Genomic DNA, 16,251 nt, shown 5'->3' on the forward strand with positions numbered 1-16,251 from the left:
CAAACCAAGTCAGTGAACTAGATGAGGCATCCGCTCAATGCAATCCTGCTCCCACATCTCCACTTACTGAACTCAAAACATTAAATCTGCCTCTCTTCACAGATACTGCCAGAACTACTGGGTTTCTCTAGAAATTCCTGGTTTTGTTTCCGATCTTCAAAGTCCACAGTTATTTTAACCATGGTTACCTCTAAATAAAACTAAGTGGATAGAATATTAACACAAGTTGCTAGAGAAACTCAGCAGGTCTGGGTGCATCTGTGGCGAGAAAGCAGAGTCAACGTTTCGAATCCAGAATAACTCTTCTTCAGAATGCAATCCCTCTAGCAACTTCTGATTGTATTTCAGATTTACTATATCCCCAATCTTCGTTTTATTCCAATGACATCATCTCGTGGGCAATTAATTGTCAACTACAGAACAGCCCCACTTTGAATTTTACTTCTCACTGAATTGAAGGCTACGGTTATTGCAAATTTATTTTGAATGCATGTTATTTCCTAACTTAAGCGGAATTTACCTTGATACTGAACTCCTCCTCCAAACCATATTCCAAAGGTTCACTTCCTCTTTCCTGTTTCAGAGCACGTGTCCAAGATCAGCGAATCAACGCCCAACTTTCCTCTAAATGAACCCAGGGACAGCAATGAATGAACCTCGTGATTATTTGTTTTAATGCAATAACAAGCGCTTTATCAAATAGTTTCGAATTCCACTCACAAACCCTCAATACTCCGTTGTAGCAAAATAGATTAATGTCATTGGAATTTATTTTGACAAACTATTTCAACGAGTTGAAAGTACAGATTTTTATTCCTCCACTTACATTCTTTTTCCATTGTTAAATCGATTGAAATAAATATATTTTAAACTTGTAAGAGCTGATTACAAAGTACATGGGACATGTCACTAGTAGGGGTTTTATTTAATTGAGATTGCAGTTATTCTCTAGGGAAGATGTGATATTTTGTGTAGGAGAAATGGTCTAATTGTCAGTAATTGTGCGAAACACATTTTGAGTGGTTTGCTATTTCTGTCGTGTTGATTCACAAAGTTTCCCCAGTTGGGTCGTTTCCGGGGGAGGGGAAGTTTGCTAAACGTTTTAGGTAGAAAACTTGTCCCCGCCCTCGGAATCTGGCGCGAAAAAAGCCATGCTAGTTAGACATCCTGAAAGGTAGCTGTGTCCGGGCTGAGCGTATTCAAAATTCTGAAAATATTAACTCATTTGGAGGGAAACGGTTCTTCAAAATGATCGGGCAGAAAACGATTGCGTCTTATTTCGGTCCCGTGGCTAAAAAAAGAACTTTGTCTGAGGCTTCAGAGGAAGGTGTTGAGAATGGGAAGGACCATTATCAAGAGGAGGTAATTAAAAAGTCATTTTGTTATTCTCTCTATACAATTGGTGCCAGGCCCGCTAAGCCTCTCCAGCACTGCATCGTTTTATTTCAGATCGTCAGCATTCGCAGTACTGTTTTTTAAGACATGATTTTTATAAAAAGTGTAAAATCGAAGCCAAATTGTGAATAAAATCGAGTATTCTGTTGCTCTAACATGAGTTTCAGATTAACCACACCTGCCTTTGAAGAGTTTGAACTTTTCTTGAGTGAGGAACGCTTTGACGTTTGAGTAATTTAGAAAGTTTTCAGTAAAAATTCCCCCGATTCAGTTTGTTTTTCCCCCAGCTAGCTAGTTATCTTCAGCTTAGTGTAATTTAAGGGCAGTTATAATAAATCTTTAATGTGGACTAATTTAGCAAATAGACAAACTAATTGGAGTTCGGAGGTTTACTGATAAATTTATCCATAAACCCATTTATATGGCAACATGAACTTGATGAATTACAGGTAATTTATTCTATTTAAAAGTGGCTTCTGGTTCTCCAAACATTTTGTTGTTATTTTCTTTGTCTTTGCGAATGTTTCCAGATAAAGTCTCAGTCTTTTCCTCCTTTTTAATCCGAAGTTGGCGGGAAAGATTGTTTGTGGAAGGGAATGTTACAAACAGGAGGCGGGGCCGACCAATGGGAGCGCGGAGGTGGGGCCGAAATGGAATGTGGCGAGCAGAAGGGGCGGGGTTTGTGAATATCTCCCGCGAAACTCCGCGGCTCCTGCCGGTTAGGATGAGGGTGCTGTGGTCACTCAGTGGCGCTGGGCCCCGGCTCTACCCCCGCTTGACCCGTCTGTTCTCTTTCGGTGACCAGGAACACAATGGCATGAGGACCCCGGTCAAGAAGCTGAAGGCTGGCCCGGACGGAGAGGTCGCGCCGGTGGTCAAGCCCAGCTCCCCGCTCAGCCCCGAGCAGCTGTCCCGCATCGAGAGGAACAAACAGGCGGCCCTGCAGAGACTCGCTGCCCGCAACGTGCCCCCGGGCTTTGGGGAGAGCTGGAAGAGCGAGCTGCTGATGGAGTTCAGCAAACCGTACTTTATCAAGGTTGGGAGGAGGAGGGCTTTTGTTTTCAATCGGCAACACCCTCCTCACACAACACAAGCCTGACACTTGCAGTTCCCAAGTAGAACTCTAACTAACTGCTAAGTTTGTCTCTCCACAGTATTCCAGGCCTGCTGAATTTCTACAACACTTTCCTGTCCCTCTTTTTAAATATTTCAACCCGTCTTCGCTCTTTAAAATCTATACTCATTTTAAACCTGTGGTATTCCTCGCAGAAACCAAATCATCCGTCGACATTTCCGCCGCCTCCAAAAACATCCCACCACCAGGGATATATTTCCCTCCCCACCCCTTTCCGCAAAGACCGTTCCCTCCTACCTGGTCAGGTCCACGCCCCCCCCCCCCCACGCCTCACCCTCCCATCCTGGCACTTTCCCCTGCCATTGCAGGAACTGCAAAGCCTGTGCCCACACCACCTCCCTCACCTCTATCCAAGGCCCTTCTATAAAGGAGCCTTCCACATCCATCAAAATTTTACCTTCACATCCACTAATATCATTTATTGTATCCGTTGCTCACAATGCGGTCTCCTCTACACTGGGGAGACTGGGCGCCTCCTAGCAGAGTGCTTCAGGGAACATCTCTGGGACACCTGCACCAATCAACCACACCACCCTGTGGCCCAACACTTCAAATCCCCCTCCCACTCTGCCGACGACGTGGAGGTCCTGGGCCTCCTTCACCGCCGCCCCCTCACCACCAGACGCCAGGAGGAAGAACACCTCATCTTCTGCCGTGGAACACTTCAACCCCAAGGCATCAATGTGGACTTTGACAGCTCCCTCATTTCCCCTTTCCCCCACCTCACCCTAGTTCCAAACTTCCAGCTCAGTGTCCCCATGACTTGTCCAAACTTGTCCTACCTGCCTATCTCCTTTTCCATCTATCCACTCCACCCTCTCCTCCCTGATCTATCACCTTCATTCCCCCCCCCCCCCCCGCACTTACCCATTGTACTCCATGCTACTTTCTCCCCACCCTCCTCTAGCTTATCTCTCCACGCTTCAGGCTCTCTGCCTTTATTCCTGATGAAGGGCTTTTGTCCGAAATGTCAATTTCACTGCTCCTTGGATGCTGCCTGAACTGCTGTGCTCTTCCAGCACCACTAATCCAGTATTCCTGTCTGTCTATTTCTAATAATTCATCAATTTCCAATGTTGGCACTCTCGCCAGTGATCTTTGACTTGGTTGGGGTGGCTCAGTGGTTAACCCTGCTGCCTCTCGGGGACCTGGGTTTGTCTGTGTGAAGGTTACACGTTCTCTCCGTGTCTGTGTGGGTTTCCTCCCACAGTCCAAAGATATGCAGGTTAAGTGAATTGGCTGTGCTAAATTGCCCATTGTGTTTAGGGATGTGCAGGTTAGGTGCGTTAGTCAGGGATAAATGTAGAGTTGGTTAGATTAGATTACTTACAGTGTGGAAACAGGCCCTTCGGCCCAACAAGTCCACACCGACCCGCCGAAGCGACAACCCACCCATACCCCTTACCTAACACTACGGGCAATTTAGCATGGCCAATTCACCTGACCCACACATCTTTGGACTGTGGGAGGAAACCCACGCAGACACGGGGAGAACGTGCAAACTCCACACAGTCAGTCGCCTGAGGCGGGAATTGAACCCAGGTCCCTGGCGCTGTGAGGCAGCAGTGCTAACCACTGTGCCACCGTGCCGCCCTACTGTTGGTGAACAGGTCTGGGTGGGTTTACTCGTCAGAGGGTCAATGTGGACTTATTGGCCCAAAGGGCCTGTTTCCATACAGTAGGGAATCTAATCAAGTCCACACTGACCCATTCCCCTACCCTATTTTCCTATATTTAACCCTGACTAATGCACCTAACCTGCACATCCCTGAACACGATGGGCAATTTAGCATAACTAATTCACCTGACCTCTTTGGATTGTGGGAGGAAACCGGAGGAAACCCATTCAGACACAGGGAGAACGTACAAACTCCACACAGACAGGTGCCCAAGGCTGGAATTGAACCTGGGACCCTAGCGCTGAGAGGCAGCAATGCTAACCACTAAGCCACCCCACTTGTTAGGCAGAAGGGTCTGTTTCCACAATGTAGGGATTCTTTACAGACCATGACAGCACCCTGTTTTTGTTTGATTTTCAGCGTTTACAGTATTCATTAATATTTCTGGATAGTCCAAAATGCAGTTCTTGGAAGTGGTTTCTTTTTTAAAAAAAAACTAGTCATTCATTTTCAATATCTGGTTGTTTACTGACAAGACTGTGATTAATGAGATCAACCACTTCTCAGAGGCTACTGTTTTAGACCAGGTGTGTGTTTATAACTAGATCAGTAAATGAGAAGAGATTTGCATTTATATGGCACTGCTTGTCTCCTAGCTGAGTCAAAATGTTTTTCAACCAGAGAAGGACTTTAAGTGTAATCCCTACTGTAATGTAGGACATGTAGCAATCAATTTTCATACAGCAGGCTCCTTCAAATACTAACGTGGTGATTGTGGTTTTTGGTAATGTTGATCAAGGGATGGGTATTGGCTGGGATACCAGGGTCAGTTCCTGTCTGAAATAGTGACAAAGCCTCCGCCTACAGTAGCGCACTCCCTCTGTGCTGACTGGAGTAGCAGCATCAACCTCTGTGCTGATGGTTTGGAGTAGGACTCGAGCTTGGATCTTTCTGACTTGGAGATGAGAGTGTGGTCGGTTGCTGTCGAGCCAGAATGAGGTGTCAGAGGGTCCTGGCAGTCAGTTTGTGTTTTACGCCGCACCCAGCACAGCATGTTCTCCTTACCTCCCAAGTTTCAAATCCGAGAAGGGTCAGCTTGTTTGCTGGGCTGGGTAGGATGGGATGGTGTCCATGGATGATTTGGGGTAATTCTGTCAGAATAGTGTTGGATTAGATTCCCTACAGTGTGGAAACAAGCCCTTCGACCCAACCAGTCCCCACAGACCCTCCGAAGAGTAACCCACCCAGACCCATTTCCCTCTGACTAATGCACCTAACACTGTGGACAATTTGGTAAAAACTGGAAACCAGATTGTGGATTAGAGTGGTGCTGGAAAAGCACAGTAGTTCAGGCAGCATCCCAGGAGGCATTCTTTCTCCAGGCGTCAGGTGGTGAGGGAGCGGCGGTGAAGGAGGCCCAGGACCTCAATGTCCTCCATGAGTGGGAGGGGCAGTTGAGATGTTGGGCCACAGGGCGGTGTGGTTGATTGGTGCGGGTGTCCCAGAGATGTTCCCTAAAGCGCTCTGCTAGGAGGCGTCCAGTCTCCCCAATGTAGAGGAGACCGCATCGGGAGCAACGTAATAAATGATATTAGTGGATGTGCATGTAAAACTTTGGATATAGAAGGCTCCTTTAGGGCCTTGGATAGAGGTGAGGGAGGAGGAGGTGTGGGCGCAGGTTTTGCAATTCCTGCGGTGGCAGGGGAAGGTACCAGGATGGGAGGGTGGGTTGTAGGGGGGGCGTGGACCTGACCAGGTAGTCACGGAGGGAATGGTCTTTGCGGAAGGCAGAAAGGGGTGGGGAGGGAAACATATCCGTGGTGGTGGGATCTTTTTGGAGGTGGCAGAAATGTCGGCGGATGATTTGGTTTATGCGAGAAATACCACAGGTTTAAAATGAGTATAGAGTGGGGAGGGAAATATATCCCTGGTGGTGGGGTCTGTTTGGAGGTGGCAGAAATGTCAGCGGGTGATACGGTTTTTGCAAAGGTTGGTAGGGTGGAAGGTGAGCACCGGGGTGTTCTGTCCTTGTTACGGTTGGAAGGGTGGGGTCTGAGGGCGGAGGTGCGGGATGTGGACGAGATGCGTTGGAGGGCATCTTTAACCATGTGGAAAGGGAAATTGCGGTCTCTAAAGGAGGAGGCCATCTGGTGTGTTCTGTGGTGGAACTGGTCCTCCTGAGAGCAGATATGGCAGAGGTGGAGGAATTGGGAATACGGGATGGCATTTTTGCAGGAGGTAGTGTGAGAAGAGGTGTAATCCAGGTAGCTGTGGGAGTTGGTGGGTTTGTAAAAAAAAAAAAAAATTTGGTGGTCATTAATGGAGATGGAGAGGTCCAGGAAGGGGAGGGAGGTGTCAAAGATGGTCCAGGTAAATTTAAGGTCAGGGTGGAATGTGTTGGTGAAGTTGATGAATTGCTCAACCTCCTCGCGGGAGCACGAGGTGGCGCCAATGCGGTCGTCAATGTAGCGGAGGATGAGGTGGGGAGTGGTGCCGGTGTAATTACAGAAGATGGACTGTTCTAAGTTGCCAGCAAAGAGACAGGCATAGCTGGGGCCCGTGGCTACCCCTTTGGTCTGGAGGAAGTGGGAAGAGTCGAAGGAGAAATTAAGGGTGAGGATCAGTTTGGCCAAACGAATGAGTGTCGGTGAAAGGGCACTGTTGGGGACGTTGGGAGAGGAAGAAATGGAGGGCTTGGAGGCCCTGTCGTGGCGGACGGAGGTGTAGGGGGATTGGATATCCATGGTGAAGATGAGGTGTTGAGGGGCGGGGAAACGGAAGTCTTGGAGGAGATGGAGGACGTGGGTGGTGTCTCGAACGTATGTGGGGAGTTCCTGGACTAGGGGGGATAGGACAGTGTCGAGGTAGGTAGAAAGGAGTTTAGTGGGGCAGGAGCATGTTGAGACAATGGGTCGGCCAGGGTGGTCAGGCTTGTGGATCTTGGGAAAGAGGTAGAACAGGGCAGTGCGGGGCTCCCGGACTGAGGTTGGAAGCTGTGGATGAGAGCTCTCCTGAGGTGATGAGGTTCTGTATGGTCTGGGAGATGGTTTGGTGATTGGGTGGGGGGGGTGGTCATGGTCGAGAGAACGGTAGGAGGAGGTGTCCTTGAGTTGGCGTCTGGCTTCAGAGGTGTAGAAGTCAGTGCGCCAAACTACCACTGCACCCCCTTTATCTGCTGGCTTGATGGTGAGGTTCGGATTGGAGGGCTGCAAATTGTGAGGGTGAGAGGTTGGAGTGGGATAGACCAGTTTAGGCGGTTAATGTCCCGGTGGCAGTTGGAAATGAAGAGGTCAAGGGCAGATGATGGGTCAGCACAGGGTGTCCAGGTGGATGCAGTGTGTTGGAGGTGGACGGGAGTTCTGATTGTGAAAGTAAGTTCGGAGGCAGTGGAAGAAGTGTTCGATGTCACGGCGTGTATTAAATTCATTGATGCTTGGAGGAGGGGGATGAAGGTGAGTCCTTGGCCATGCCAAATTGTCCATAGTCTAATTCACCTGACCTGCACATCTTTTGGGCTGTGGGAGGAAACCAGATAACCCGGAGGAATCCCACGCAGAATGTGCAAACTCCACACAGACAGTCGCCAAGGCTGGAATCGAACCTGGGACCTTGGTGCTGTGAGGCAGCAGTGCTAACCACTGAGCCACCGTGCGTATTGCAGATAGAAAAATAAATGAACAGATGAATGCACAGAGATGTAAAGCAGCAACCCTATCTGATGCATGTGTTTAAATGTACTGTTTGTTTGCAGCTGATGGGATTTATAGCGTCAGAGAGGAGGCGGTACACAGTTTACCCACCACCTCAGGAAGTCTTCACGTGGACAGAGATGTGTAACTTCCATGATGTAAGTACTGTAAATGGTTGTTGAAAAGTGATTTGAATTGTAACTTGCAGCAGGTTGGAAGATTATCAGCAAAGTGGAGGAGAGCACTTACATGAAACTTCGCCATTTTTTAAGGCAATCAGCATTGTATGCATTTCAGGAACTAATGGTAAAGCATTGAGTTTTGAACTAGAAGGAATTGCACTGTGTGCAAGTATGACGTTTCCATTTGCTTTAACCTGTGACACCGAGGGGTAATTTTGAACTCCAGGTTCCATCAGAAAGCTGGCTTCTATTTACCACCCCCTCTCTGGTTCCTTCAGGAATAAAAACTGAAAATGTATGTCCAGGAGGAAAAAAAGTTTTTGTAAACCCTATTAACCACAAAATCCTTTTGTCTAATTTAAGGCTGCAGCATTTGCTTTCTCTGATTTTTCAGCATGTTTCTTGTTTCTTCATGCTGTCTCATCAGTCCACTGGATTTAACTCTGGAGCAGGCCAGACCTCAAAACGTTTCAAGGAAGTAGCATGGACCCTAACTTAGTTTTAAGCAGCTGTATTGCGGATATTCCAGGAGAGATGCCATTGGTTAAACCGTTTTAGTTTCAAACAAATCAGAATTTATTTACAAGATTGCCAAATGAAACACAAGAACAGAATACTGAATAGCTTAACCCATCTGAAAACCCAACAGATCTCCCAACTTCAGACGCTGTTCCAAATATTTGTAACAATCCCCATAAACACCCCTTTTTACAAAAGGTCAAATCAAACCCAGGGTCTTGCTAGAGAGAGGAGGATCAGCCTGGACCTGCTGCATTGGGTCCAGCAGCTTTTTCAACTGTACTGCTAAATTCAGACGAGCTTGATGGTGGCAATGTGAAACGCTGAACACGAGGGTTGTTCAGTGTTACCTTAATAGTGTAGAATAATAGTGTAAGTGGCAGCTTTGTGTTTTGTGTCTAGGTGAAGGTGGTTATTCTTGGCCAGGATCCGTACCATGGACCGAACCAGGCCCACGGACTGTGCTTCAGTGTAAAGCGCCCAGTGCCACCTCCCCCCAGGTATGTCATTGCCTCGTGCACACTCTTTCTGAGGAAGTACTTTTTGACTATTGGGTTCTGTTTCTAACTTACTTCAACACTTCTTGGAATATTAGAAGTGTAACTGTTTGACCAGTAAATCTCCTTCGCAGATTAGGTAAGGTGTTACAATTCTTAAATTGCCATTGTCTCGGATGTAGAACCAAGCAGATATGTGGTTTTAATTTTCCTGATGGCATACCCAGTTTTCAGTAAGAAAAGCTGCATTGAGCCTGCCCTATGCTAGTGAAAGTCGGAGCATTGATTGATTTATAGGTCCCCTCTTCCTCAACCCCTTTTAATCACTAGGATAGGACAACTAGAGAAAAATTACTGTTACCAAATCCCCAGTCCCATCCACAATTGAAACCAGCTCAGATGTGTATGTTAACTAAAGTTGCTACCTTTTTTGTGTGTCAGATGTTTGGTAGCCAGCAATTGGAGACCTAGAAGCAGCCTCTGATTTTAGGCATGGTAGTTGGTTGTCTTGTCCCCTGCTTCGGGGAAGTTGGCAAAGCTCCTGTCCCTTGTCACCATCCAGTGCCACCTGCAGTGTTGTGCTGGATGTTGGCAGAGGATCCTTTCTGACTTTGCCCTTTCTTCATAGTTCACCAACCTGAACCTGAAAGGTAGTTGGTTATAGGGCAGTCTCTGCAATAACCCAGTGTGATCCTGAGTGTAAACTGAATGACCCTGCCCTTATTTTTATTTAAGTGGGGCTTTGGAAGCAGGTTCCTAGATGTGCTATTATCGAATGGCGGAGAAGACTCTCTGGGCTGAATGGCCTAATTTCTGCTCCAGTGGTCTTGTGCCCATCCTGAGTAGAGAGGGAACTTACAAAAAGGACAAATCATATTTATTAACATCCCAATCCCAAATGTTTGAAACCTGTTTGGCAGCTGCTTGCTCCAAGCATTTGTTATCTTTATCTAGCAGTGGGTGCACACTCCTTCTCTGAATGCATTGCCTTCTGATTTTATGAAGAGCTTCCTGAAGGAGTTAAGGTGAAGGGATGAAGTCTGTTTTATTTTTGTATTGAATGATCAACGTGAGATTACCAGAAACGATCTTGTCTTCTTGCAGTCTGGAAAACATGTACAAGGAGCTTCAGTCTGACATTGAAGGCTTTGAGCCCCCAGGACATGGTGATCTGACCGGTTGGGCTAAGCAAGGTAATATACACATCGGACATTGGGTTCAGCTTCTTTAATAGGGCGAGGGGAGACACGTTGACAATGAATAGATCTGGTAAGTCTGATCTCAAAGGTTAAAATTGGATCTTTTTTTTTTAAACTGAGATATATCTGTGTCTAATTTTTAAATTCGTCAGTGTTATGGGGTTGTACAGCATGCAAACAGACCCATTGTTTCAACTTGACCAGATATCCTAAATTAGTCTAGCCCCATTTGCCAGCATTTAACCCACATCTTGCCAAACCCTTCCTATTCATATACCCATCAAGATGTCTTTTTAAATGTTGTAATCATACCAGCCTCCACTACTTCCTCTGGCAGCTCATTCCGTACATGCACCACCCTCTGTGTGGAAAAAGTTGCCCCTCCAATTCAGATGATAGCTTTTGCCCAAAACATCAATTTTCCTGCTGCTCAGATGCTGCCTGACCTGTACTTTTCCAGCACCACTCTCTTCTAGATGGGGAAGAATTAGTCAGCACATGCCAGGGCAGTTGAGCAGTTTGTGTACCAGACTAACCAAATTTTTCTGAATTTGTTTGGCGATTGAAACAGGAGTGTTGTTGCTGAATGCAGTCCTCACTGTGCGAGCGCACAACGCAAACTCTCACAAGGAGCGAGGCTGGGAAGATTTCACCGATGCAGTTGTGTCTTGTCTGAATGACAAGCTGGATGGTTTGGTGTTCATGCTGTGGGGAGCGTACGCACAGCGCAAAGGCAGTGTAATCAACAGGGTAAGGACTCTGAAACTCTTCCTCCTGTGAAGACTTGTTAGTCTGTGTTGTGAAAACCACCTTTTTTATATAGCATCTTTCATATTCCTAGCATGTGCCAAAGTGCTTCAACCAATAATCGCTCAGGAAGTGCGCTCACATTTTTTGTGGGTGATGATGACAGCTGTGCAGTACACAGTTCAGTGGAGGGGGGAGGTCAGTCTAGTCAATTTGGCTGAAGTAGTAATGTACCTTGGCCAATTACGTGGTGTATAGGGGTGCCCTGGTTAAGGATTTCCTTCAAACATTTGATTAAACTCTTCGATGCACAGAGGCAGTTTTGTATACAGCATGATGCCCCTGCTAGATCTGAAGCAGTTTCTCACTGCTTTTTCTGCGACACAGCTGGGTGGAGAGAAAGGGAGTGCCAGGAAAGGGAATCTTTTTGTTGGTTCTGGTTATCTATTTGCATTTGTCTGGTTGTGACTGCTGCCTTATTCTGTTCCCAGACCTGTCAAGCTTGTGTTTGTGCACGGAAAGCTCCAGTGGGTGGTGATCTTAACAATTATTGTTTTATTTATATATGACCCTGTACTGTGTACACAGTTGCTAGACTCCGTAATTTATTGATACAATAAATTGTACCAAATAAACCCATTGATACACGTCTCCTTTGTTCCAAACTGGCTGAGGTAGACATCTTGTCTAGTTTTTTGTATTAGTCTGGCTGAAATGTTCTTGTAATGCAAGCAATATAACATCCATGAAGAGTAGAAGTCCCTCAAGACTCTACAGTAATATTCACCCACCACCCCTTGTACAAATATCCTCTTTGCTCTAACTGGGATTGCCATTTTGTTGTAGAAACGTCACCACGTACTGCAGACGGTTCATCCATCTCCTCTGTCTGTGAACCGAGGCTTCTTTGGCTGCAAACACTTCTCTAAAACCAATGAATTGCTGAAGAAATCTGGGAAGACACCTATCAATTGGAAGTTGCTGTGAGTCCAGTCAGGAGTGTGTGTTCTGGGAGTCTGTTGATCCTAATGACACCAATCACTGAAGATTTATCATGAGCCGAAGCTGGGCAAGATTCTCGATTTTAAGTGGCTAAAGGGGCCTTTATTACTGGATCGTTACATGTTGAATCTCTGGGACCTCAGCACTGCCTGAAGAGATCAGATTGAGCTTTTCTTTTTGTTGTTCCGATGGCCAATGAATGTTCCAGGTGTAGTTAATATCCTTTTAGCTATGGAATTTCTACAATGTCATGCATTTGGTCCATGACTCAGAGCTTTTGAGTTGTAATTTCATTGTAAATATGCCTGTGCATTCATTCACCTGTTCATGTTCTATTTGCTGTAAACTGCTTTGACATTGTAAATATGTTTTAAATAAAATTTTTTACTATTTGAGTTCACTCATGACTGAGCATTTTCAAGGTGACTGTCTTAAAGTATTCAGGACTTCAAGAAAAATTACCTGCATTTGAAAGGATCCTTTTTATTTTTGGACATCGGGTACTTTTGACAATCCCAGTCTGTTTTGTGAATGGGTGGGTAGTTTTCTGTATGTAGGTAATGCAGGTTCCATATTGTACAAGCAGTTCTGAAGTACCTCTTATAGGATGTTTTGGTTGAAGGGTGTGCCCCTCAGGCCATCTGATTTATTATGGTCACTTTTGTAGTAACAAAACAATAGGTTTAATGTCTCAGTTAAAATATCACAACTCTGACAAGATATCAATTCTCCATCATGTGTGCTGAGGTCAGTTGACAATGAAGTCTGAAAGGCAAGGTTGCTATCAATTCTGGTTATCTCCTCTTTTTTTTCCCCTTTTTTTTGCAGTTTCATCGCTTGCATTTACCTAGATTTTTATTTTCCCTTGGAGAGATTAGTCTTGCCACGCAGTGGGTAGTGTCCCTGCCTCTGAGCCAGAAGCTCCACCTTCAAGTCCCTCTCCAGCTGTTGATGGCCATGGAAGGTTAGCTCAAAGGAGAGTCAAGCTGGTGCTTAGTTGAACTCCCCTTCCATGGCTGTCTTTTTAGGAGACACCAGCTGGAGATTCTCCTCTCTGCTGTGTGACAGGAGTTTTGAAACCTCCACCATATTTCTGGGGATACATGTGTACAAAAGGTGACACTGACTCACTGAACTAACTCTCCAACACCTAGTCTTGCAACAGTGGGTTTGTGCGAACTGGAAAGAATTATGACTCCACCCAATTGATTCCCATTAAAATGGTGAAGTAGGTGAAAGTGAGGACTGGAGGTCAGAGTTGAGTGCGGTGCTGGAAAAGCACAGCAGGTCAGGGAGCATCTGAGGGGCAGGAGATTCTTGATGAAGGGCTTATGCCTGAAACATCGATTCTCCTGCTCCCCGCATGCAGCCTGACCTGCTGTTGCTTTTCCAGCATCACACTGTCGACTTGATTAAAATAATCAAGACCAGGTAAAATGTTAGATATTCCAACAGTAGGGCTATGGTGGAAAAGAAATGAACTATATTCAAAACATTCTCAAATGTTGGAGGAGATCCATACCTGTGGAGTTGTACCTTTTTATGGAGAACACCCACAGGCTACTCTGTGTGGATTAAATGGCAGCTATTAATCGTTGCTAGTTACTAAGTGCTGCTATTTTGAGAGTCTCGTGATAAAAGTGAGGTAGTTGGAAAGTTTTGTCCACAGTACAGGAGTAGACACCTGCAGGATGTGCAGAGGAAGCATATGTTGCTAAACTGGAATAAATTGGCATTAGGCACAAACTCTGCTGAGATGCTCTGGATCCATTATGGCTGACTTCCAACAATCTCAGCCCTCTTCCTATATGCCAGGTATGACTCCAACCACCAAAAATCCTTTGTACCCTCCAAACCCATGACATCGTCAAAGCATTCCACCGCCATCTAGAAAGGCAAGAATAGTAGATAGGTGGTCATCACCACCACCTGCAAGTTTCTCTCCAAGCCATTCACTGTCTGGACTTGCAAACATATCATTGTTCATTCACTTGCTGGGTTGAAATCGTGGGATTCCCTCTCGAAGGGTATTGTGTGTCTACAGCACATGAACTGCAACAGTTCAAGAGGCAGCTCACCACCACGTCTCAAGGACAACTGGGCATAGGAAATAAATGCTGGCTCAGCCCATATCACTCATCATATTTGTGTATATGTATATATTTAATTAATAAATTTCCAGATATCTGACTCAATAGCAACCTTAGTTTCTATGGTACATTATAGATTAATATATAGAAAAAACACAAACATGTCACTAGGCATTATTTAACACAGAATTAACCACCACAGCAGAAACCATTGTTTCATGAGATCAAAAGCAGTCACCACAGAATGGATTAATAATTTGGGCCCTGGATTGATGATCTGAGATACAAATTCAAATTTCACAGTGACAGTTTAAAATTTAAATTCATTTAGAATAGAATCCCAACAGTGTGGAAACAGGCCATTTGGCCCAACAAGTCCACACTGACCCTCCAAAGAGAATCCCATCCACACCCATCCCCCTTACTCTGTAGCCCTGCAATTCTAATTGGCTAATTCACATAACTTGCACATCCCTGGACTTTATGGGCAATTTAACATGGCCAATACACCTAACTTGTATGTCTTGGGACTGTGAGAGGAAATTCACACAGACACAGGGAGATTGTGCAAACTCTACACTGACACTTGCCCAAGGCTGGAATTGAATGTGAGTCCCTGGCACTGTGAGGCAGCATTGCTAGCCACGAAGCCATTAGTTAAACAAATCTGGAATAAAAGGGCTAGTATTAGTAATGTTACTTCCAGATTAGTAAGACAATTGAGGTTTTATGATAACGTCCTTTAGGGAAGGAAATCTTATTTTTACCTGGTCTGACCTGCCTGAGACTCCAGACCCACAGCAATGTGCTAAAATCTTAACTGTCCTCTCAAAAGGCCCAGGCAGCCAATCAGTTGGCTCCCCAATACTACTTCAAGGATAAATAATAAATATTGATCTTATCACACCACCTACATCCCAAGAATGACAAAGGAAATCTCTGATTAACACATTCCACAACCCTAACTCTCTTCAGAAAACAAACATTACATTTAAGTCTAAAAATATTACTTAAAGATAAATAAACTGATAAATACCAAAATAATAAACACATGATTCTAGAAAGCATATTTACATTTTTATTTATCTAAAGAGAACAATCATTATGTACACACATTCTTGTACGGTACATAATACAGTTGATTACTTGCATGGATAATACATATCCTATTTTGTCACATTTTCACAGATTAAAGATGATACAAGTTACAGATCTACCTTCTCATTCTTTTCACCTTTATGGGTGAACTGTTCCCCAGAAATGACCTTTAGTGAAGCATCTTAATCCAATGTGATTTCACATCACGATACAACAACAATGATGTTTAACTTCTATTTTATCAGAAAGAAAGGTAGACCACAATGGGAGGCAACAGCTTACATTTATTTATGTCATAGTCCCGAATGCAAAAGAGGTCCCAAATTGTGTCAAGGATCATAATTTGGAAAAGTTGTCACCAATTTGAAGAAAGGAGGGTGGATGAATAGAGAGTGAGAGATTCCAGGAGGATTTTGTTTTTATTCAGCCACAGGGTGTGGCCTTCACTGACTGGGCCTGCATTTTTGCCCATCCATAATTTCCCAGGGGGAAGTGAAGAGTCAACCATATTGCTGTGAATCTGGAGTCACATGTAGGTCAGACCAGATAAAGATGGCAGATTTCCTTCAATTATGGACCAGTTGGATTTTTCTCCCAGTAATTGGCAATGGTAGCATGGTCATTAGACTCTTTTATTTCTCCCCTTTCAAATATGAATTCAATTGCCATCACTTGCCTTGGTGGAATTTGAACCTGGGTCCCCAGATTAATAGTCTAGAGATAATACCATTAAGCCACAGCCTCCCCATTTCCAGAGTCAATAACCAAGGTGGTTGGAGGCTTTGCAATGAGGGGAGGACAAGAGGCTATCGTTAGAAGAACAATGAAACGCAATTACATGGCATCAGTTTTCAGACAACAAGTTGGGCAATATGCCTACTCATTCTGTGCCCAATGTCCTCCACACGGAGAAAATGAGGACTGCAGATGCTGGAGATCAGAGTTGAGAGTGTTGTGCTGAAAAAGCACAGCAGGTCAGGCAGCATCCATGGAGCAGGAGAATCGAGATTTTGGGTATAAGCTTCTTCATCAGGAATCAGGAGCCCTATTGAAGAGCTTATGCCCAAAACGTTGATTCT

At 45.1% G+C, this 16,251-nt stretch overlaps 2 protein-coding genes across 3 annotated transcripts in view; one reads left to right on the forward strand and one right to left on the reverse strand.

Moving 5' to 3' along the window:
- alkbh2 (alkB homolog 2, alpha-ketoglutarate dependent dioxygenase) overlaps positions 1–571 on the reverse strand; it is a 29,856-nt gene extending 29,285 nt beyond the window's left edge. For both annotated transcript variants that reach the window (XM_060843484.1, XM_060843483.1), the window contains exon 1: positions 521–571. The gene's annotated coding sequence lies outside the window, so the exon portion shown is untranslated. The remainder of the gene's footprint in view (positions 1–520) is intronic.
- A 549-nt stretch (positions 572–1,120) lies between these two features.
- LOC132827294 (uracil-DNA glycosylase-like) lies at positions 1,121–12,384 on the forward strand. The gene is made up of 7 exons (XM_060843930.1): positions 1,121–1,362; positions 2,201–2,431; positions 7,901–7,996; positions 8,942–9,039; positions 10,141–10,229; positions 10,807–10,985; positions 11,829–12,384. Exons 1-7 carry the CDS (start codon positions 1,249–1,251, stop codon positions 11,967–11,969), a joined length of 948 nt encoding a protein of 315 aa, XP_060699913.1. The 5' UTR covers positions 1,121–1,248; the 3' UTR covers positions 11,970–12,384.
- The last annotated feature ends 3,867 nt before the right edge of the window (positions 12,385–16,251 follow it).

This window comes from Hemiscyllium ocellatum, chromosome 24, assembly GCF_020745735.1.
Source record: "Hemiscyllium ocellatum isolate sHemOce1 chromosome 24, sHemOce1.pat.X.cur, whole genome shotgun sequence".
Lineage (NCBI taxonomy): Eukaryota > Metazoa > Chordata > Chondrichthyes > Orectolobiformes > Hemiscylliidae > Hemiscyllium > Hemiscyllium ocellatum.

Bases quoted from the DNA above. Each gene is read 5' to 3' on its own strand.
- LOC132827294 (XM_060843930.1), top strand. From the start codon at position 1,249: ATGATCGGGCAGAAAACGATTGCGTCTTATTTCGGTCCCGTGGCTAAA. The intron at 1,363-2,200 runs GTAATTAAAAAG...TTCGGTGACCAG, and splicing joins AGGACCATTATCAAGAGGAG to GAACACAATGGCATGAGGAC. The intron at 2,432-7,900 runs GTTGGGAGGAGG...GTTTGTTTGCAG, and splicing joins GCAAACCGTACTTTATCAAG to CTGATGGGATTTATAGCGTC.